General features: G+C 39.2%; 4 protein-coding genes across 14 annotated transcripts in view; 2 read left to right on the top strand and 2 right to left on the bottom strand.

The window, feature by feature from the left end:
* The window catches only part of mmp11a (matrix metallopeptidase 11a), a 30,036-nt gene extending 25,983 nt beyond the window's left edge, over nt 1-4,053 (top strand). The window contains exons 7-8 of the mRNA XM_030417017.1: nt 29-289; nt 443-4,053. Of these exons, the coding sequence (XP_030272877.1) occupies nt 29-289; nt 443-561 (380 nt within the window). The 3' untranslated portion in view covers nt 562-4,053. The remainder of the gene's footprint in view (nt 1-28; nt 290-442) is intronic.
* A 306-nt stretch (nt 4,054-4,359) lies between these two features.
* derl3 (derlin 3) lies at nt 4,360-12,989 on the top strand. 2 transcript variants are annotated; one of them, XM_030417037.1, is made up of 8 exons: nt 4,360-4,496; nt 5,516-5,581; nt 5,669-5,742; nt 5,884-5,977; nt 8,171-8,366; nt 8,864-8,954; nt 9,227-9,324; nt 9,960-12,989. In XM_030417037.1, the coding sequence occupies exons 1-7, from the start codon at nt 4,380-4,382 to the stop codon at nt 9,312-9,314; spliced, it is 726 nt and encodes a 241-aa protein (XP_030272897.1). In that variant the 5' UTR covers nt 4,360-4,379; the 3' UTR covers nt 9,315-9,324; nt 9,960-12,989. The 2 variants fall into 2 exon arrangements, with proteins under 2 accessions (XP_030272897.1, XP_030272896.1); XM_030417036.1 differs by having other exon boundaries at nt 9,227-12,989.
* Nucleotides 11,239-17,483, bottom strand: smarcb1a (SWI/SNF related BAF chromatin remodeling complex subunit B1a). The gene is made up of 9 exons (XM_030417024.1): nt 17,337-17,483; nt 16,124-16,235; nt 15,682-15,811; nt 15,309-15,446; nt 14,673-14,800; nt 14,385-14,551; nt 14,074-14,264; nt 12,586-12,717; nt 11,239-11,690 (listed from the first exon to the last, which is right to left on the bottom strand). Exons 1-9 carry the CDS (start codon nt 17,418-17,420, stop codon nt 11,651-11,653), a joined length of 1,122 nt encoding a protein of 373 aa, XP_030272884.1. The 5' UTR covers nt 17,421-17,483; the 3' UTR covers nt 11,239-11,650.
* A 577-nt stretch (nt 17,484-18,060) lies between these two features.
* The window catches only part of LOC115581702 (ral guanine nucleotide dissociation stimulator-like), a 58,755-nt gene continuing 53,076 nt past the window's right edge, over nt 18,061-23,739 (bottom strand). For all 10 annotated transcript variants that reach the window (XM_030417003.1, XM_030416999.1, XM_030416997.1 and 7 more), the window contains one exon: nt 18,061-22,821. In XM_030417003.1, the coding sequence (XP_030272863.1) occupies nt 22,646-22,821 (176 nt within the window). In that variant the 3' untranslated portion in view covers nt 18,061-22,645. The remainder of the gene's footprint in view (nt 22,822-23,739) is intronic.

Genomic DNA, 23,739 nt, shown 5'->3' on the forward strand with positions numbered 1-23,739 from the left:
ACATATTAATTGTTCACCATCTCGGCAGGTGAGAACTACTGGGTGTTTGATGCTGAACGGCAGATCAGTGGACCGGAGTCCATCAGGAGATTGGGTTTGTCGGTGTCCGGGATCCAGGCGGCACTGCGCTGGGGCCACGACTCCAACTACAACACCTACTTCTTCAAGGCAGGCAGCTACTGGAGGTTCAGCCCCCGGGAGAACCGGGTTGAGTCCGTCTACCCACGCAGCATGCAGGACTGGAGCGGCATCCCCAGCGATGTGGATGCCACTTTCAGGGACATCTATGGTACGGTCCAGAGAACAACAACCTAACAAGTGAACAAAGAGTTATTGTTGGATTTAAAAAGTTTTAACGTTAGTTACAATGGGATTTTGAAGAAGAAAACTTTGAGACTGATTATTTACCCTCCGATTTCTCACTGTGTTTTCTATCTTTCAGGCTATGCTCACTTTATCCAAGGACGACAGTACTGGAAATTCGATCCAGTCGGCATGAACTCTTTGGAGGGCTACCCTCGATACATCGGCGTGGATTTTTTCGGCTGTAGAAACGTGTGAGTCTCTAACCTGTGGAGAATCAGATTAACTTTTTTTTTCTTTTTCTTTTTTAACAATGAAGAGGAATTTTTTTTGGAACAGACGTTTGTATGCTCAAGGGGAATGAGACGATCTCCTTTCAAATCTGGTTATGCTTTACTCCATTTATTGATACTCAGATCAGTTACACCTTCTTCTCAGGAAAAACCAAGGTATGTTTCCTCAGACTTGGCACCTCCTGTGCAGCTATACTCATATTTATTTTGCACATTTGTCACCACACGGCTGAGATCTGGGCCCTGTATTATTGATGTGTGATGCTGATGTGAACCGTATCGTTCTCACCTCCTGTCTTTGAGCCTGAAATTCAGTTTTTTTTTTTACCGATTTTGGTTCACAGACAGAACCAGTACTGACTGTCTCCCCTGTAGTGGATGCTTTCCATTTCAACTGTTTTTTTTGTTTTTTTTCTTTATCATGGATGGACTTGCTGATCCTCAGGCGTTTGAAGAGTGACATCAAACTTATGGCGGAGGTAGATTTATCAGAGTTAACTTTAAACCCTGAAGTGAAATCAGTCAACATGATCGGTTGGTAAACACAATTTTCAGCCACACTTTGCTCTTTAAGGATGTGCTTCACACTGCCAACCTGACTCACACTGACCAGAAATGAAGTTATGTTGTTTTTAAGTTGCTCTTTTATTACACAGAGTTTTGGAAACGTTGTTTAATCTGCATAAAGAATGTTTGTTGTACCTTTGACCAGGCATTATGGACTTGTGTGTGTGTTTGTGCTCTTTATCAGTTAAATGTCTCCTCGTCAGCCGTCACATCACTTGGGATTTCTCATTCAGAAATGAATCTCTCACTCACTCCCGTGCTCTGTATTGTCACCACTAGTCGAGCAAATTTCAACGGAATTTCTTGAATATCGGAAGGAAAATGCAAATTTAAGCAAGATCCCATCTGCTGGTGTTATGTGTATATTGGGAATTGGTTGCGTCGAGATAAACAGATGCACCAATTCTGCAGTCAGGTGCCATTAAAGGATCATTTCCATTTAATTTAGATTTAGATTTCCAATGTTTCTCCCTAACAAAACAGAAAAAAGACATTAGCTGTTCATATGGGAACGGAAGATGATAACATCACTTTGTGTCATACTTTGATTTTGTACTTTGAGCATGTTGGTGTGAAGCCTTGCTCATCAGTCTGCAGGCCTCTGTGGCAGTAAAAAAAAAAAAAAAGCTCCAGGGCGCCATCTAGAGCGCAACACTCTCTCCCTGCAGGAAGTGTCCGACATCCTCAGAGAATGTCCTCATGTTTCATGATCAACTCTTTGTTTCTCTATATTATGACATGGTGCTCTATTCAGGCTGGTCAGTGTGGCACATTCAGGGACAGCGACTGCTGCGTGGATCAGTGGCTCTCAGCGTGGTCAGGAAGTTACTCCAAAAACACAAACTGATGCTCCAGAGGCAAACAGATCATTGGTGTGATAGCAGTGGTGGAAATTCCATTTACTCAAGAACTGTTTTGAAGTACTATGTTCTATTTAGATGTTCTGCTCATTTCTACTTCACTTCTTGTCAGAAACAAAATTCTTCTGTTAGTGCACAACATTTACCTGACCGCTGTATTTGTAATTACTTTTAAGAATCACATTTTTACATTAAAAACAACCTTATTAATTACAACATATTTACATAGTATACTGTTAGTATATAAGAGTCAGCATATTTACTGGAAATTATACAGTGTGTGCAAGATTGGACGTAAACTAAACTGCAATTTTGAAACATCTAAATGTTTTGTTGTTTCACCTTCATTCACAATTTACTTTAAAGGGTTACATTAATACATTTGAATTGCAACAAATTGTTCCACACAGCCCCTTTAATGTTTCGCAGCTGTGAGAAGCTCCTCCATTTCCTCTGTGCATTGCATTCTGGGAGAATAGTTTGCATCAACAGCACACTTAAAACCATACTTAGTATGCATACTATCTGGTTTGATTGTGCTTCATTTTCATTTTCCACTGTGAACACACAACAGACTCGAAACCTGTTCAGAAGTACTATGAAGTCTGGTTCTGGGATACACTGTGAACTAGAGGTTTCCAACATTCCTGGTTTGTACACTTTTGGAATTTCCCCTTTAAATGTCTCGCATGGTCACATTTAATTAACAGTTTGAGGCTCAAAGAGGTCAGAGGATCCAATATGGCAGAAAAAAAGAGCCGTAAAAAGACAAAACATAAAAGTAATAAAAGACGTGTCTTTCCAATCAGTCAGCTCAGATGTATGTCGTGGCCTTTTGGAGGGGCCTGACAACTAAACTTAACAACTGTATATAAAGTAGACACAAATATCTCCACCTGGATGCAGCAGTAAAAGGTTGCATGATGCATCAGTATTAACAATCTAATAACGTCTGCAGTAGTTTGACTTAAAGCACATTTTGCAGATAAAACTTCTGCACTTTTCACGCAAGTCAGATTCAGAGTTCAGGTCTTTTACCTGTAATGGAGTATTATTTTTCATTGTTGTATTGGTACTTTTACTGACGTAAAGGATCTGAATTCTTCTCTCACCACTGCTGGATAGTGAAACAACTTGTGTCTTTGTGGGTCAGGACATCCAGGTTGAGACCCGCTGATCCAGCTAATGTGACATTTCCTCTGCCACGTCCCTGGTTGCAGCACTTGAAATGTGAAGGCTCAGTGCAAAAAAGTGTTGTGTTCATCAGATGTTAGTTTTTCAGTGCAGGACACTGACGAGTCGTTACAATTTTCATCATTCAGACGTTGTAGTTTCTTTTCAGTCTGTCGTTGTTTGAATTATTCCTGCAACACATTTCAAGTGTTAATCAGTGAACTCTGCTCCGAAAAACTATTTATACACAGACAACTTAGCAAAAGTTTGTTGTACATACATCTTTGATTATTATTTTTTTTTTACTCATATGTAGCCTGTATCCCTGTACATTGAATTGTAGTAACTGCGTATTGTTTTTCTTTCAAATAAAACCATAACCTTTTGACCAAACTCTGCTGACTCTAGAGCTAATTCACCACATGAAGTGATGCAGGGAAACAAGTCAAACAAAAAATTCATACTTTTAATATCATTCTCTTTTAAAGGACTTACTGCAAATATTATAAATATTGAGCTAAACTTTGTTCTTAATAAAAGAAAAAGTCATTTTGAAAGACAAAAAGTTCACTTTCCAACCACCGATTAATATTGTCCATAGCATTATTTCATTGTTTTTAAAACATTTATTGTCTAATAGAGTTAGAATCATCCATATTTTTAATATGTTTAGAGAAAACAAAGATCTTTGCTTTGACGGAATGATGTTGTGTATTTTATTTTTTTTTTAACAAAACTGTTGTTGAAACATCTTTTGTAGACGAACAGTCAATGAAGATGATCATATCTGTATTTACAAACGTTGATTGTCTTTCCACAATTTATAATTTTGTGAATAAACTCTTAAATAATGGCCAGTGAATGTTATCGTCATTCATTTATTTTAGTGTTGTGCAATTATTATCGCAATCTATTTTTCCGGTAGGTCTTTTGAGATTTATTTCACACACTAAATCCCCTTCGAACGATATAATGACACAGGAGTTAAATGCCGAGATGTCAGAGAGGAAGAGGAAATCACATTTCTACTTCTGCATTCAAACTTGTGGGCTTTTGAAAGTCACCGAGTTGTGTTAAAAGTTTTCGGTGTGCGGGGTGGATGGTGTTAATTGAAACGTGAACGTGATTGGCTGGTGCTGTGCGGGAGGGGCGGGGCCTGTGCTGTTCATTCAGTGGGTAATCCATGGCTGACAGTGAGGCGGCAGCAGCGATGGCTCACAGCTTCGCTCAGGAGTACTTTCAGATCCCCGTGGTGACCCGAGCCTACACGACCGCCTGCGTCCTCACCACCGCTGCTGTGGTAAGAAACAACAACAACAACAACAACTACTACTACTCAGTAAACATGAAGATAACAAACTGTAACCTCCAGCTGTGATAAACAGGGATCAATTATTAAGATAAAGTAAGAATCCACTGACTCTGATTTGTGTTTTTCTTTTAATATCTATATTATGAACCAAATAATGAACCTCTAAGAAAGTCTATTGATTTTCAAACTAGACACGTTGAAATATGATGGATGCAGTTTGCATTCTGGTGCTTTTTGAATGTCAAATCAATTGATGATCAGTGGGCAGCATACAGCTTCTTTTTTTTTTATTTTTTTATTTTTTTATTTACTGAGAAAGTAAATGAGTCTTTTAACCACAAAGGGCTGACTGAACATTTCTGGTGAAATAGTTAAATCAGTCCAAAATCTCTACGCGTTTTATATTTGGAGCATTCATAGCTATATAAACTAGAAATGTTAATTATTTAAAATGTACAACAGTTAGACATTTTTGTGTCTTGTCTCTTTATAGTAATATATCTACAGAGCTTGTGGTGGAGAGGTGCAGAATTAATCTCTTACTTTAAAACATTATTATGATTGTGAATGAATAATTTTTACAATGTTTATTGGGTCATACATACATAATCTCATACTGTTTTACTTTGTTTATATGTGGCGGACCCCGCCACCTTTCTAGCTTCAGACAGTGTGTTAGGAACCTTATTTTCCTCTGAGAAAAGCTTGATTATTCAGTTATGGAAAAGATAAATATTTCTCCTTTTTTTCTTACTATTAATATTGTAGATATTCGTTTGAATTTCTTATCCTAAACTACGTAGTGCCCCTTTAAAGTTGTGTTTAACGTTATTGTTATTCACTGTGTTTATACAGCAGTGTCCGCTTACAGTTACAATTGTGGCCAAAGACATGAATAAACACTTCAAATGGAAAGTTATTAAATGTTTATATTCTGCTCACATTATCTGTGCATGTCTTGATGCATTCATGATCATTGACCTCGAGATGTGTGTTGTTCTTTTTAGCAACTTGAGGTCATCACCCCGTTTCAACTCTACTTCAACCCAGACCTGATCATCAGAAGATACCAGGTCATCTTTATCAACTATTTACGCATGTAAACCCTGGCTGTGTGGTGGGTTGTTATATTTACACCTTTTCGTCTTTCTTCCTCTCAGATATGGCGCCTAATCACCAGCTTCCTCTTCTTTGGTTCTCTTGGATTCAGTTTCGTGTTCAACATCATCTTTCTGTATCTTTTAACTGCGTTTCCTCTGGCAAAAGACAGAATGGTTATCTCGGTCTGTCTATGAAAACAATACCATAAATTGGAACCGCAGCAATATCATTATCACCGGAGAGAATCCGCCACAGAGTCCTTAACTCAATCAAGTTATCGATACTGTCGGATGCTGGAGGAAGGCTGCTTCCGAGGGAGAACGGCAGATTTTGTTTTCATGTTCCTGTTCGGAGGAATCGTGATGACTGTATCCTTTTACACGACGAGCAAAAGAACAGAGTGTAGAAATGAATGTAAGTCTTTCCTTAAAGGGCCAGTTCACACAAATGACAAAACAGTAAAATCCTGAGATTCACTTTTATCGCCAACGCCTTCTGTTGGTGTAATGTCATTTGTCAAACTATTCCCCTGCCAGTCGCCTCGATTTTATTGGTGTGGAGACAGAAATCTTAGAAACGGGGATATTGAAGGAGTGCTGCAAATAGAAGGATCCTCAGTATCTTTCCAAAAGTACTGTTAGAAATCAAGAAATCCAGACAAGTAAAATCAAAACTGATCATCTGCCCTGTGAGATAACACAACCAATAACATGTTGTTTTTTTTGTAATTTGGATGAACTGACCCTTTAAGGTGGAAAAGGTTTCGGTCAGTTCAGAGCTGTCAGCTTTCAGGTCGGTCTGGCAACAAGCTCAATGACAGAAATCTCTTCTTTGTGTTATTTTGTGTATTCTGCCAAATCAGGGCGATTACTATCCAAAAGCAGGTAGAGCAGGCAGCGGGAAGTGTTCAGATCTTTAGAAGTAAAAGTATACCAACACCAGACTGTGAAAATACCACACCAGCAAAACGTCCTGCGTTCCTTACTTAAGTGAAAGTATGTAAGTATTGTTCGTTTAATTAATTCAACGTATCAAAGGTGCAGGTGCTCGTGCAGGAAAATCTTCCATCTGATGTTTTTGGATCAATATTACTGCTACATTAATATGTTTGTTGCCTTTTACTGCTGTAGATGTTTAAGGTTACATATATCTACTGACATTCATATTTAAAATCATCAACAAATGGAGGTAAAGGAAGGGTATTAAAAATGGTAATTTAAAAAAGTAACTAGCAACTAAAGCTGTCAGACAAATGTAGTAGAATAAAAGAATATTTGCCTCTGAGATTGTAATGGAGTAGACATATAAAGTAGCATACAATGGAAATATTTACTTCAGATTCTTAGTTAAGTCCAGTACTTGAGTAAATGTACTGAGAGTTACTGTACATGCAGCCGGTCGGTCTCTTTTTGATGATGCTCAGCAGTTTGCAGCCCGCAGCTCTTGTTCACATTCCAGGTTAATGATACGGTCCTGGTTCCCTCCAGGCTGCTGTGAAACGGTCAATGTGCAGCTTTATGGGATGTTCTGGAGCCGTGTGATGTTTCATGGACAGTTTTAAATGAGCACTAAATCTGCTGTAATATCAGGACAGTGCAGCTTTGAGCGTGTTACCAGAGCAGAAACATGCTGAGCCGAAATTAAAGGAATGTTGTAGGTTGGCTTTTATTGTGAAGGGACTGGCATTCAGTAAACAATATAAAAATATCATGTATAAGGCAGAGAAATGTGGTAGTTTTGATACTTTGGTCTAACAATTCCATTTTATGGAATGTTTTGTTATTTAATTTATTTTCTGAGGCCAAAACTGTTTATCTGACTATAAGCGAGAACATGCAGTACCTGTGTGGAAACACAATACCTCCACAAATATAAAAGACTAAAGTTAATAAAGAATAAAATCTGTAAATGGTGAAAAAAACGTTTGTATCAAGTCAAAAGTGTGTTAAAATTTGGATAAATAGAAGTTTGACTCAAAATGTCATACATTTGCCTTACTATGTCAATATTCTGATTAAATATTTGATATAGTGTCATTAGATTTTTAAATCAATACTCAAGTCTCACCAAATTTTAATTGAGATTATTAAATCCAACTTATCCAACCCTAACCCTGAATGTTGGGGAGTCAGAAGTTATGAGACACTAAGTCAAATGTGTGACTCCTTCAGTAAAATAACTAAATAGTAACTCCGTATTTATTAATCTGATTTAACAAGTCAACCTTTTTGGTTATTATCTATTAATTTCATAATATTAACTCACTAAGTTTAAATATTTAGGGAGTAACTCAAGTTTCTGACTTCCTATCTCATTATTAGGGATTCTAAACACACCATGACTGACCATTTTTACTTTTATCAACCCTAACTCTTGATCCATTTTATATATTTGGGCTTCCATACAATAAGCATAAGATAAGGTGGAAGATATTTTATTTTTCTAATTGCTATCTAACCTGCTGCCACTCTCGACCAGTTTGACTCATTTATTTGATTTCTCCATCTGAAACAAACACTCCCACCCCTCGATTACTTTTGATTAACCTGAAGGCCCCTCAGCTGTTCGGTCTGTTCGCCAACGTCTTCTTCCTGGGCCAGGCCTTCATCATCATGCTGGTGTATGTCTGGAGTAGAAGACATCCGCTCATACGCATGAACTTCTTTGGCCTCCTGAACTTCCAGGCCCCGTTCCTCCCCTGGGTTCTCATGGGATTTTCCCTGCTGCTCGGAAACTCCATCGTGGTCGACCTCCTAGGTATGAGACGCAAACCAACAACATCTGATGTGACTAGACCTTATTCTGTTTATCCATGGATCCTTGAAAAGACCAGAACCAACGATGTGCTAGTCTATCTCTCAGTACTTTCTGACTTCCTGTGTCTGTGGCTATCAGCTTCAGGCACATAGGTTATACTGTACTGAGGATGTTCATTTTTAAGAACAACTAGCAAATTTATAGTTTGATTTTTAAAAAGGCAATGTAGAAGAAAAAATATGAAAACAGCTGTCGACTCTAGCTTTTAGCAACCCACAGCAGAAAAGAGTGTTTATTGTGTCTATTGGGGACTATTTTCAGAGGTGGATTAATCCACTTTTGTTGCTGTAGTAGATACATTCAGTGCCGGTTTTTAGGTCTGCACATGACCTAAATCGAATGTTGTCGCGATGTAGGGACTCTCAGACTCTTAAGACTCGTGCAACCAGCGAAATCATCCTGCAGTCAGATGTAAGATGAGTCTCTCCTCTCCTCAGGTATCAGCGTCGGTCACATGTACTACTTCCTAGAAGACGTGTTTCCAAACCAGCCAGGAGGGAGGAAGCTACTGATGACACCAGAACTTCTGTGAGTGCTCTGTGCATGTAAATGCTTCCCTTTGCAGAAACCTTGTACAAAAATAGAATAAAAAAGGAGATTTCACACTTAAATCTAGTGCCTTACGGATTCTGCTTATAAACTCTGCTTACAGCGTCATGTTTCGTGGACGTTTTCAATTCTTACTTTATGTATCTTGCGTGTTGGTGAAACAGGCAAGTGGGCAAAAGTTGCAGGGAACAATCAGACAAATGCAAAGAAATTTTTTGTCATCTTAATGCGGACCCATTCTCTGTTTACAGGAGGGCCATGTTTGACCAGCCAGAGGACCCGGACTACCGCCCCCTCCACGAAGAGCAGCAGGGTGGAGATCTGCAGCAGGACGACTAACGGCACCGAGGTACCAGCTGGCAGGAGCACAGACAGAGGATGTGGACTTGTGGAGTCCTTGCAAGAGGACAGGGGACGTGTGTCAGGATACTGAATAGCATGTTTAGATTCAGCATGTTAACTTTGGTGTCGCAGTGTTCACTTACATTAACAAAAACAAAACAAAATGCCTGAAAAAGCACATCTCAATTATCTGCCAAGACGACTGCAGTCTAGTGTCTTCAGGACAGAAAACACAATTTAAACAAGCAGGGAGAAATGGCTACCAAAATGCAAGGGATGAACACAGACGCAGTTAGTGTTTCTTGGAAAGCAGATGAAGGAAATGCACTCAACACATTTGTAAGACCTCCAGGAGAAACACAATGAGAACCACTGACTGTAAACAAACCATGTTCGCTTACAAGAAAAGGGATTGTTCATCTTGTGGTGAACTATCCCTTTAAGGTCCACTAACTAGTTTTTTTAATGTTTATCCTTAGCTCATGGTCTTTATCGGGGATCATCACATTATGGCAGGTGATGGTATACAGGGGGAATTATTAACTGCAGTTTCCTTAGACTGTGTGATGATGAAGAAGAAGAGATGATGAAGCATGGTTACTAAACTGACCTTTAAATCAAGATTATTTTGTCATTTTTAAGGACAGAACTGGAGCCAAGGAGACAGAGACACTGTTTCGCAAAGCTATTCATTTGAAAAAATAAAAAACATCCTTAGAAAACCCACTCCAACTGTGTTAAAGAAGTAAAAACAGTTGCAGATTCCTCAGGAAGAAATGAAGGGAGCCAGACTGACCCACAACAATCTCGCCCACTGTTGTGACACCGCTGCTGGTCCACAGAACTGCCGACAGCCTGAAATCAGCCCCGTCTGCACACTCTGCACTTTCACCCGCTGCTTTTGTGGGTCAAACACTGGGGACAAAATGGAAATTGCTTAGCACAACAGCCCGCAAACAAGTCCCTGTGGGAGCTGGACGACAAAACACATCACAACCATCCCACATAACACAGTGCTGCTCGCAAATATTAATCATGGCTGTGGTGAGACTGATGAGGGTCAGCGTCAAGAAACCAAGTCTGTGTTTCCAGAGATAGCTTACTAGTTTTGATTTTTCAGGGTGGAAAACAAGCATTTACAGTAAGATTATCATGGGGAAAGAAAACTCAGATACAAATTTAAATTCATAAAAAAAAAAAAAAATCACAAAAAACTAAAAATCAAGGTTTTAATGGATTAAAACTGCAAACATCTTCTATTTAAACAAAATGATGTCAAGAAAATGTGTTTAATCTGAAAAGATATGAGAAAAAAGTCAGAATTATGATCATTTGGTTTTTGATTTTTAAGCTCATAATTATGATTTACCATGGGAATATTTTTTAACTTTGATGGTGGAAATTGGTTTCCATATAGTAATGACTCCAGCTTTCATCAAGATTGTTTATTTAGACAGGAAAACAAGTGTTTTGTAAGGAAATTGGCTAAGTGCTAATATTAATGCTGATGTTTAGCAGGTAGAATGTTTACCACGGCCACCATCATCATCTCCATAACATCTGCTAATTTGCTGAGAACTTAAGTGGAGCAGAGACTTTTGGGATGTCGTTAGTTTTACACTGATCCACTTAGGTAAAATGAGGCTCTGACCTGTTGGTGGCTCTAGAGGAAAAGTCAGAGGATCACCAAAGTTATTAAAATGTATTCTGAGGGGGACCATGAACGTCTCTAGAAAACTTCACAGCAATCCGTTCAACTATCTCATGCTTCGGCATGTTAAGACACTGTTAATTAAAAGAGAGATTTCAACTTTGCACTCTTTCAAATCACAATTTTGAAATACAAACGATTGCAAGTACAAAAAAACAGCCGCTCAGTCAAATAATAACGGCAGACTCATACATCAATAACAGACAGGAGCTCTTTCACTTTTTTTTTTATTTTGTAAGAATTATTAAAATGTACAAAAAGACAACAAATACAACATAACAATATATTATCTGAGCCTGGTTGTGTGGTTTCTTCTCCCTCTGTGGTTAGGTAACGAGAGTCAGTGGTCAAAGTGAGAGAGCAGCTTCTCCACACCGAGGGCCGCAGGGGAAACACGAAGGAGGGACACTTTCTACCGGGGGGCTTTGCCAAACATAACATAAAATTAACAATAATAATAAAAATAAACACGGTGAACAGCTGACTGAGAACCCGGTGGAGGAGGAGAGACATCCGGCGCTTGATGGAGGGACGTCAGGACGTCTTCGTTGCTGATGTTGCAAAATCAATCCCCTCAATCAGATGAGCACCGTTCCTGTAGGGGGCGCTGATGCAGCTTCTTCTACCATGCAGGTGCTGTGTTAGCCAGTCGCCTCATTCGCCTGTAGAGCAAACAGGAAAAAAGTAGACAACTCAAAAATGGGCAGAAATACTCCTTTGTTTTGTCTGACCACCGATCTGAACCCAGACAGCTGATAAAACAGTCAAACACTGCTCTCTCAGACTTGAACCGGAACCACTTCCTGGCAATTTCTGCTCGACTATAATAATTTGATGAAGTGTTAAATACTTGATGTTGACAACTTTTTTTACTAATCTAAAACTGGAGGATATTCAGTCTACAATAACATGAAAAAAGGGAGAGAAAAGCAACAAATCTTTTTCTTTGGAATCAGAGAATATTAAAGCTTTGATAAACTGCTTACATGGGTAATCTATTTGTTGTGTTTAAAGTTCCTGTTGATCAAGTAATTGAACAACTGATATTGCTTTATTTTATAGGTCCATAATTTCTTGGAAAATTTCCTAGAAAGAGCCATGTAGTTTGGTACATAATATAAGCTGAATGGTGACGGCAGCTGCAACGTTGGTCAATTGATTGATTAGTTGATTGACAGGAAATTAATCTGCAGCTACTATGATAACTGATTTATTACTTTGAGTTTGGCTCCAGCTTCTCAAAAGTGAGTACTTTCTGTTTTCATTATCCCTCTAGCACAGTTAATGTATTATCATTTGAACTGCTTGTTGCACAAAACAAAACATTTGAAGACTTCATCTCAGACCCCGGGAATCTGTAATTGCTATTCTTAAAAAAAAAAAAACACATTTTAAAGACAAATTACTAATCGAGAAAAAACAGAAAAAAAACAAAAATCAAAGCTGGACATAAAAAACAGAAATGATGAAGAACTGTACACAGAACAAAACAGAACTCTTTCTACCAAAAAGCAGCTGGCTCTATGACAGAGGTCTACTGAACAAACCAACACTGACCTTGTGTTTCTGTCCTGATCTCTGATCTTCTTCTCCATCTCTGCGTCTGTCAGCGTCTCAAGCAGGGGGCACCACTGGTCAGCATCACCTGTGTTTCTAATGGCTATCTCCACTGTGGGCAGCGGGTTCTCACTGCAAAACACCAAAAATAGGAACAAAAACACTTCAGTCTGACTGGATTTACTTTACTGCAGCCCTGACTTTTTTCTTCTGCAGCTTCAAGCTTCATTGTATTTTTTTCTTTGATGTTACTCAGATCGGATGTTTTCTAATCGATTTGAAACATGAGGTCACTTTTCCCCTGAAGCTTAAGCGAATCCTAAAACATGCAAATTGTACTCGAAGCTTCAAATACGGACACCTGACATTGTTTCTGTAACAAAAAATAAATATTATGACATGTATTGGAACATTTATCATGTTATTCCATGGCCCGGATAAGCAGCGTGGGAACAGACATGATCATGAAAGAAAACCACATTCCAGACTCTGCTAAAATTTTAGGAAACACAACAACTCAATAGAAACATGAATAAAAAGGGAGAAAACAAGCGTGAGAAGCTGAGGTAAAACAACGTATCCGAACCTAACTTTATGCATTTAACTGTCGCTTTTGGGACATTCCGGCTTTAGATTCTAGTTGTTCCCTCGACAAAAACATGAACATTTAAGAGGTTTGTTTTGACACCACCATGAGGAACATTAATCATCATCAGCAGGAAAATAAAAAAAATCTTCCACACCAGATGTCTAACTGTGATAGAGATCACAGCTGCTGTCTGGGTTTTGAGATATTTCATAACTTCACATCCTTGGAAACTCAAGACAGCAGACTGTCATCCATATTTCACCCACAGAAGAAACATCAGAACAGCAAAAAACAAATAAGACCTTAATTTAACCTCATTCAACTTCAGTCTGGACATTATGTGAAATCACCTCAGGGAAGTTAGATTGGTCAGTTTACGATTAGAAAGTGAAATGCTGTGACAGGTTTTAGCATCCTAACGAGAGAAGGTCATAGGTCACAGCCACATCACTATGGCAACAGCATATATAACAGAACACATTTCCCCTCTGCTTGTTTAAGCAAGTCCTCGAAAACATTTCAAAACCAGCAAAAGGTCAAATTCTTCTTTTGGATTTGTGTCAGAAAATTTGCCTCACCTCTCTTGTTGTACGGAGAAATCAGACTATACAATCTTTCAAAGGGTCATCAATTACTTGTAAGAGATATATAAATAAAATATACATAAATAATATATAAAAATAAATAAAAATAAATATAAAAATAAATATATATATAAATAAATATAAAAATAAATAAAAATAAATATATATATATATATATATAAATAAATAAATAAATAAATACATTAATAAATAAATATATATAAATAAATACATATAAATATAAATATATACATGCAACCAGGATACAAAATGTGTTTCAATCACACATTATTCTGCGTGTTGGTGAGACAGTACCTGAAGGCGTATGTCCTCTGGTGCCAGCTCAGCTGACCGCGGATGCTGTAGGCGATGGTGGTGACAAACTCTCCGCCCAGACCGAGCTCTGAGCAGAGCTTCAGGGCAAACTTCTCAGGAGAGTTCTCCCTCTCAGACATATCCCACTCAAACTGATCCACCAGGGAGATGTTCCCAACGTGGATGTTCAACTGAAACAGGACACACGACAGTTGATGAATCACTCATATTGACTACTAGTCTTACTCTGAAGAACAGGCTTACAGTTCTAAAAACTGTCAGTGAATGTTGCCGGCAGTGTAGAGAGTCACCTTGATGATGACCCTCTGGTCAGCTTGATCCTCCAGGATGCTGTCTGTGGGATAAGACTCGATCTGCTGTCGGATGGCGGAGGCGATGGCAGGGACGAAGGCCAGCGGGCTGAGGTCCAGGTCGTCACAAAGGATCTCAGCGAACATCTCAGGCGTCATCAGCTTCTCTGAACATTTCAGAAGGAGGAGAATTTCTTTTAATACCGATACAGTGAGATACACTTTGCAGTGCCATAAGGTCTTTAATTTGACACCATACTTTACAGAGATGTGATGATGGGGCATTACCATTCATATTCCAAGTGAAAGCGTCTCTGAGCTTCTGTCCCTCAATCTCCATGTCCAGACGGATTGGAACCAGAACTTCAGACTGAGTAGCGTTCTCGTGGATCACTGCTGGATCGTGGTCGTCAAAGCTGGCCAAGACAAACACACAGGGTCAAAACTTAGAGACGGCAGCTACAACTGTGCACTGCACTCAATCAATGTGATCAGTACCTTTACCAGCTGTATCAGGAAATGTTTGTTTACTTTAAAGTAAAGAGTTTGTTCCACCATACACAATGGTAGCAGAGTGATAAAAAGAATGAATGGCTCCCTGATGTCCCAACACTGCCTGGCCGTGTTCAGATCACTCAATTTCTGCTGCCTAGCATGCAGTATTTTACTTCCTGCCACTTTATCAAGCATCCAAATTCTAAGTGTGAAACACAACAACCCAACAGAAAAGTGTTTTTGCAAGAAATCTCAAAAAGAAAATAATCACAGTTATGTGGCATTATTAACACAAAACAATGATGGTTCAGAAGGGTCCCAAATTATCAGCTCGCTGTAGATTGAAGTACTGAGTGTTTGTAATATAGGGAAGTGAAAGAGTGACAATTTCAGACACAGTCGCTGACTGTGCAGGATCCTGTTGCTCACCACAGTGGGAAGGTCCTCTTCTTATCGCGACCCAGTCGGCTGCGGTTGATGGTGGTGGAGCATGGCACTGCGTCCAGGTGGTGAGAGCTGTTAGGCAGCGTAGGAACCCACTGACTGTTCCTCTTGGCCTTCTGTTCCCTGGTGACAGAACAACACATAAAGACGTGTGACAATCATACAAAACACCAACGTATACATCAGTATTGTAGGTTTTATTCTTCTCTAGAAGGTTAAGAAGGACAGTAATGTAACAACTAAAAGAGGATATCTTCCAAATAAGCAATGTCCAAATTCTTACAGACTGTGCACTCTGATGCACCCTGATAGTGTAATTTTAAGGGCAATGGGTATAACTTGACTGTAGCTGGTGTACCTGAGGTAGGCGGGGGGCTCAGTGCTGATGGAGACAGCTTTGTACTTCTCATCGTTTCCTTCCAGGATCTCCTCGACCTCCGAGGCCTTCAGCAGGGTCACACTGGTGGCCAGCTGAGTGTAGCCGTGATCTGAATGACAAGAACAATGAGTAAAATCAACACAGACTGCTAACATTAGTAAGAGCTCATTCCTTTTTTTCATTTCTTTAAAAGAACTGTATCAGTAGTTTAGCATAATGAAAAAAACAAAAGATGCATATCACATTTATAGAACTGTCATTTGAACTGTAGTTAGTTTACTTTATACCGAAAAGTTCTAGGGTTAATACTGTCCTAATTTCTATATAATTGAATTGACAGATGTAGCGTTATTCTCATATTAGAAGAAAGACATAACAACCCCATCCAGTAGTAGATGTGTCTAGACTGCACTCTACTGACCGTGTGATGACTCCACTATTTTCTTTCGTTCTTCTACTGATGCCAGTTTTCTCCATAATGACGGGTATCTTTTATACAGGGAGCCTCTGAACATACGGAGGTAGTTTCCCACCTGAACACAAACACACACAGACAGACGGAGAAACAAAGAGAGAATCAGGAATCATGAAGACAGATCACTTTGGTTAAATGTGCATTCTTGATGATAATAAAATAATCATTACATTCTTTCTCTTTGTTTGCTGTTTTTTCTCTCCATAACTGAATAAACAAGCTGTTCTCTGAGGAAAATAAGATGTTTGAAGCGAGACAAGTGTAAGGGTCCGCCACATATAAACAAAGTAAAACAGTATGAAACTGTGTTGTCCTTTAAGCTCAGTTTGTTTAATCAGTTTATTCAGTCATGACATGTTTATTAAGGCATTAAAACTTATAATTAAAGTGCAGAAGTGAAGATAAAAAAAAGATTCAAAAATGGCAATGCTTTTGCTCATACTTATGAAATAAAGAGTGTAAAATAGCTGTTATGAAACTAGGCACGCCTGTAGTATTTAGATGACTGTGGGTTTTGAGTACCTAGACTAAAGACTAAATTCTCTGCTGTCACGGCTATCGAGATATTGCTAAGATTAAATGCTATGGACTGAAGAGTCTGGTATAACCTACACATTCATTAACTGTCAAGTTGCCTTACAGCCAACATGTAACAGTTACTGTTACAGTTCCTGGGGGGGAGCCATTGTCACGTACCAATATACTAGAAAGAAATGCTCGCATGTATGATTCTTACAATCTTTATATACCAAATGTTAATGTCACTTATATAACACCGAATAAACCAGCTTTGATTTGCTGAAGATTAGCGCCGCATGAAGCCTCAAAACGTTAGCTAGCTAATTGATTAGCATTAGCTAGCTCAGACGAAGATAAATGGGTGAACCTCTGGAGAAGGACAAACGCTTTCTAAACAAATGTTGCGCGTTACGCCCACTTGTAGATGATTGTAATTATCTTCTAGGCTGTTTCCAGCCGCATTAACAATCAGTTAATATGAAATAAATGAATGAGTCTTCGTGCGCTGTCCTCCCTCTCAGCTAGCATGGTAAGCTAGCTAGCTAGCTGCCAGCGGACCGGCTGCTAGGTTAAACGACCCATTTCTGCCAGATGCGTGAATCGTTAACACAAGACTGTGTTAAAGAGGTGAAATACTAACCTCCGATCCGATCATGTAAAAGTCTCCATCCTCTTCAAGCTGAAATTTGACCGGTTTTTGTCCAAACGTCTTGCTAAGCGCCATACTGAAATGCAATAACAAAGCTCTGTGCTACTGCGCAGGCGCGACCGACAAGAACATCTAGTCGCTGAGAGATGACGTTTTATCAATCTCAGAAATGACTATGAACTCTTCTTTAAGAGGAGTTGTATTTCATTAAATTTCACTGGTTTATTTGTTTAACTATATGTGGTTTGAATGTATGATTAATTATTTAATATGAAATATTTATTTATTGTCCATTTTTGGTTCCATGTTATTTTGTAAGTAAACCTTTTCATAGTTTATTGATTACTTGCTTTACATACTGAGTTGGCATATATATTTCACTGTAACTTTCACACACAATGCAATATACTACACTACACTACTTATACTTACTTATAGCTGTGCATTCATGTCACTTTGTATATTGAGCAAATCAAATCAAATTCCAATAAGAGGAATAAATCCCAACTTGATTAAAAATTCCAGTGTACTGTCCTGTATCCATTATCATTTTAGCGCTAATCTTATGATCAATTTTAGCCTGAGATTGAAATTCTGTTATGCTACTGTGCAATTTGCTTCAGTTATGTCACGCAGAGATTCTGCAGAAGACGATCCCCATGTCTGTTCCTTAATCTTTACACGAAGGATGCAATAATAAAGACAAAAAGAGTCCTTTTACTTTTATAAACTTAATGTTTATTCGTATATACATGAATATATTAATCTATAACCAAGAAAGGAGAGAATTTACAATGCAAAACAAAATCTCTATATACAAATCAATAAATAAACAAAGACATAATCAAGGACAGTTCTGTATTCTACATGGGTTTGTGTTCTGGGGAAAAGTAGGAAAAGTAAAACAAAGAATAGACTGCAGTTAGAAAAAGTTCTGAAATCCTTTTGTTAAAATGGAAAATGGCACCCGAGCACAGTTCAGGGGAACAAAACAAAACAAGGAATAAAAATAAAAACACATTTAAAAAAAGAAAAAAAAAAAAACATACACACACACACACAATCACACACACACATACCACACCAGCTGGTTTCCAGTTTTTAACTTATTTTTTTCTCGTAAACGCAGCCTTTTTGTTCAAACTCGCACAGAATCAGGTCAAATCACAAAAGGTACGTCATTGTCAACACGGGCTACAACGACACACAGACCAGTCCAACATCAACCTCATCAGTACATAAAACGCTCGCCGGTTCAGGAAATTCAGGTAAAGTTTCACTCATGTGCACAATGTTTACGTTCGCAGAGAACACAAACACAGACTGAAAGGCAAGATGGAGCTGCTGCAGAATGACTGGGAGAGGGAATAGACCTTGTTTTTAATTACAGGTCCAATGAAATTAAATATTTGTTCCAACCAAACTCTACAGAGAGGGAACTGAGGCTGCGTTCAAGGTATTATAAATCCTTTTTAAAAAAGAAACTATTTTCTGTCTTCTATCCCTGTCTTCAGCAGGGACCAGTTAAGTCAGAACGTAACAATAGACAGACTAACACAGAGATACCAAAACACCAAAACACACCAGACATTGTGGTGCACTGAAGGTCCTAAACACTTTTTAACACTTTTAAAGAAGGAAGAAAAGGCTTTTCACTGCTGTATTTCAGTGGTTCTGATGTGGTTCTATCTTTCAAACTTGACCAAAAAGACAATAAAAATATCTCGGGGCTGGTGTAAAATGTGAAGCACCAGTATACAGTAATATTCGATAGGTGTGTCATCTCGATTAGGAGTGCAGGATCTAAAACTAATGACACCGCTGACCACCTATACTCACTTTATTAACTGTGTTTTGGTCCTGAAACACGGTTAATGAAGTGAGTGAGATTCTGCACCTCAGATTAAAAGTTTGGTTGGAATAAAAGCCTGGTTTATGGTTATTTAAACATGAAAAAAAGAAGCATAAATTCATGAAAGTGGGATTTCTACAACAGCTTCACCTGCAGCTCCAGACAAATATCTTTGCTTCAAGTTTCTTGGACGACAGTCTAATTCTCCACAGGGTTATGGGTCCAGACATCATAGTGTTCTCACCCTTTTTTTTTTTAATGTTTTCCAGAAAAATGCGACAACAGTAAACATACAAACTTGATTTTTTATTTCACTGTGAAAGGCAGAGGACTCATCTGTTAAAAGCAACCTTTTTCTCTCTTTCCTATTTTTGGCACATGTAGGGTCAAGCCTGTTGCCTCCGCTGCTCGCCGACAAGCTGAGCGGAGGGTGGATGTTCACTACTACACCATTAAGGGGGAACGAGACATTATCATTTCGGTTCACAGTGCTCAACATGACGCGCCGATCAACAGGCAGAGAGGGCAGAGTGAAAGGGTCAAAGGTCACAGTGTTCCAACAGCGAAGGATTTCACACCACAATCGCACGAACAACATCCACAACGTGCCTCCTGCCGCTCGTCACCATATTGCTTTTGCAGGTTTTTTTTTTTTTTAAGGGGTGGGGGGAGGGGGCGCTTCATTCATTTGATCGTTAAGAGAATTATGAGCTTCATGCAGGTGAAAGTGACAAAAAAGGCAAAACATGGTCGCAGTGCAATCCACGTGGATCTAGTGTTTAGTTGCTGATATGAACAACTCAGGAAAAATCCAACCTTAGATATTCAGTCGTTTAGTGTTTTTGGGGGACTCACTTTCAACTGATCAGTTCATTTCCCAAATTTCTGAGAAGGCTAGTTCAAATATGGGATGTATATTGTATTGTAGCTGAAACTTTATCCAGATTTATCCAGATGTTGAAGCAGTTAGCTCTGAGTGACAGTGATAATCTGCATTTTAAGTGTTTTAAGTGTGGTTCCTTTTTTAGGCTTTCCAAAACAAAGTACACAAAGGCAAAGGCGTGAGAAACGCATTCATCCACTCTAACGTAAGCTGCAAATGTAAGCATGTCTGGCTAAATAGTTTACAACCTATTGAGTGCCTCTGTCCTGCTTCTTATTGACTTTGGGTAGGTTTAGCGATAGTAACTAAGCGGTGAACAAAACAGATAACTTAGCAGTGAGCACTGAGAAACTGTGCACAATCCATAAAACAAAGGAAGGCCCTTGAAAATCATAAAGATCTCACATTCATATCCATAAGAATAAAATAAATATGGACCCCAAAGATGGAAAAGTACATCACAAAAAACGGCCTGTTTAAAAACAGTGATAATGTGTTTTTAGGTTGGATTTTTCCTTTAAAATACATCCTGGACAGCACAGAGAAGTTCCCTTATGTGCAGTTTGGAAGAATCACTGTTGTTCATCTGGGCTCCTTTGCACAGCCTCATTGATAACTCTATCCAAGACTCCGTGTCTCAGGAGCTTTCTGCATTTTAGATTTTCCAAATCTGGAAATAATCAAAATCCATCTTTTTTTTTTTCTCACACTCCAGCAGAGGAAAGACTCTGCTGTCATCACTGGCATGTAAAACCACAGCCCGCAAGAAAAAGTCCTGCAGGATAAACTGCAGGACTCGTCGGGTGCCTCACATAAGCCTGTCATGGCACATTTGGAAAGTGGTTACTGATGGATATGGAGGATGATCCGCCATGTTGGGACAAACCTCAGACTTTCGCTTCCTCCTATGCAATGTCATGGGCTAAACAAATATATCAGTATATGTCAAGGAAATTTGGAATTCACGTTTTTTTTTTTTTTTTTTTTTGCCAGAACACTGAATATCTTGCTGCTTATTTTAAGTATTTGTTATCAATATTTATTCTTTAAAACAAAAAGGCCTATCGTATCCCGGAGTTTCTTTTCTGCAGGATTTTGGGAACACAAGAAAAACATATATGGTATCTCAAAGAGTCACTTAATAATTTTAAATGTTTAGTGTCCTACATGGTCAAAATGTTGTTTCAAAGACAAATACTTTTACATGAAAGCCCATCTAAACGTCTCCCTCAGCAGGTAAGAATAGTGGCTTCTTTTGTCTTCCAACATGGCGGCCGGCGGACAGGAAATAAAGAAAGTGCAGCTCTTACGACCTCTTCAGAGGGATAATTAGCAGCACCATATCAGAGCAGAGATGCAAAAAATGTACAAAGCAAAATGAAAAAAAAGTGTTGATATCGTGATGAGTCTATTAACAAAATCTCATGGTCCGTTTCATAAGAACATACTGCACAGTCGGTGTTAACTGATATATACACTCAGGTTTTTTTTTTTGTTCTCAGCTCTCTTGTTCTTCTCTCAGTTTTCTAGTGCGATCAAAGGACTGCCACATCCTTTAGGGTGTAGTGGTTACATTTCATTCATTAAAAAAGAAAACATTGGCATGTGATTCATGGCTGTGCCCACTGGATTTTGACACCACATCTCCATTCAGACTCCTTGACCTTTTTGTTTTTGTTGTTTTTCTTAAGTAACATGGCAGCGTTCAGAAGTTAGATGAGTTCAGGTCCCTCCATGCCAGCGTCGCTGGTGGTAAAATGCTGAAACGAGTCCCAGCGTCTGAGAGCGGAGAGCGAAACGTTCAGTGCTGCAGTCCAAGAAACACTGTCGACATCAGGAGCCCCGGGTCGAGACGGTAAAGGCGGTGGTACACTCACAACAAAAGTTCCCTGAAAAAATAGAAACATTCGAACACCCAGCTGTGTGTTTACTTGCTGCGGCTTCGTATTGTTCGTTTATGTACACTCCATGCCAGGAGGGGGCGTGCATGAAGACTGAAGAGTCAAACAGAGGGATGGCGAAAGCTGCGGGAGTCTGGGGCTTTAAAAAGTGTTTTATCGAAGGTGCGAATTTCCTCTCGTGAACAAGAGGCTTAAACAAAAATATTTAAGAGCTGACGAGTGATGTGAAGATGTAAACACTTGTAAACGAAAAGAAATTAAATGGATCTGCTCTTCCGCACGCCGACACAACTGGTTAGGAGAAATTGCAGAAAGAGCAGCTACGCCTGACACCAACGCAGCTGTTTCTTTTCCCCTACACGTGTCCCGGCCTCTATCTGGGCGTTTCCTGCGACAGACTCAGCCTTTTAACGTCCTCTGAGGGTCCTGATGACACGACAGCTGTTACTAAGTGCTAAGGTGCTCCTCTGCTTTCTGCTCATCCACAGAAAGGTTGCTTTGTCATTTATCTCATCTCCCCTGGCATCTCAGTCTTTGTCCAAAGTAAAACTCGGGTACTTCAAGTTCACCTCCAACAGATCCGAACAGAAATGTTTCTTCTGAGGAGCGGAGACCAGAGAGGGTTAAGGGGTCGTAGGGGAGGCAGGAAGTGGTGCGTTTCTCCTCAGAAAATCCCTTTAGCGATCTTCAGTCCCTTCTGTTTCATGCGAGGCAGCGTCGAACTGGCCACATTCTTGGCCCGCACCGGCCGGGCCGAGCCGCGCTTCTTTAGCACAAAGTCGTAGTTGGCAGTGGAGTTCATGGCGTAGAAAACATTGGCGTTGTCCGGGATCCGGAGCTCTACAGAACGAGATGAGAGAGACGAAACATGTAGTCAGTCAAAACAAATCTTCTATTGTGGGGAGATATGTCAATGAACCAAAAGAGAAATAACAATATCATTTATTCTTCCACGACCAAGGCTGTTCCAGATACCATTTCTGATGCGAGAGACACACACACACACACACACACACACACACACACACACACACACACACACTATACTTGCTCAAACTTGCAGCCACTTCAATTTACTTACATACTTTGCTATTAGTGTAATTATGAGTCAAATGAAAGATGAGTGCACGAGGGGAAGACGTCAGCCACTGTCTATTCCATCCCCGTTTATAAATACTCAACAGTGACCTCGACCAGCCAGCTAGTTTTGAGCAGTTGCACACACTCAGAGATTCAGAAATGCTCCCTTGAGGATACTGTGCTGTGTTGCATCAATGTGCCTGGAGGTTTTTAAACTCATCAGAAGCCATTAAGGAGCTTCGTTGCGTGTTCTTTATCAGTCTTTGGCCTCTTTTTGGGTGCTATTGGGTGCTATATCTCCTTTCTCTTGAAAAAAAAAAAAAAAAGAAATCATGCAAACATGGATTTAGACGGCGATTACTATGGGAAGCTTCAAAGCTTCTATGCATTCAGGTCAACTCTAGACATAAGTTAATCATCACTGTGATCATCTGTATGCAGTCTCCACTACACCAACATATTATTTTGTTTAATTCGCAGAATTAGATTCTGAAAAGGGACATTGTGTTACTAATGTACACAAAAAAAGAAAATAATAATTTTACAGAATAACAGAGGACTGCTCTGCAGCATTTTCTTTCCTTTATCCAGGCTTTACGTTAATTTTTGTTGTTGGTGGTAACAAAATAAATTCTGAGTTAGGTAGGCTGATATATCCAACTGATTAATAAACTTATT

The sequence above is a fragment of the Sparus aurata genome, chromosome 5 (assembly GCF_900880675.1).
Source record: "Sparus aurata chromosome 5, fSpaAur1.1, whole genome shotgun sequence".
NCBI classification, from domain to species: domain Eukaryota; kingdom Metazoa; phylum Chordata; class Actinopteri; order Spariformes; family Sparidae; genus Sparus; species Sparus aurata.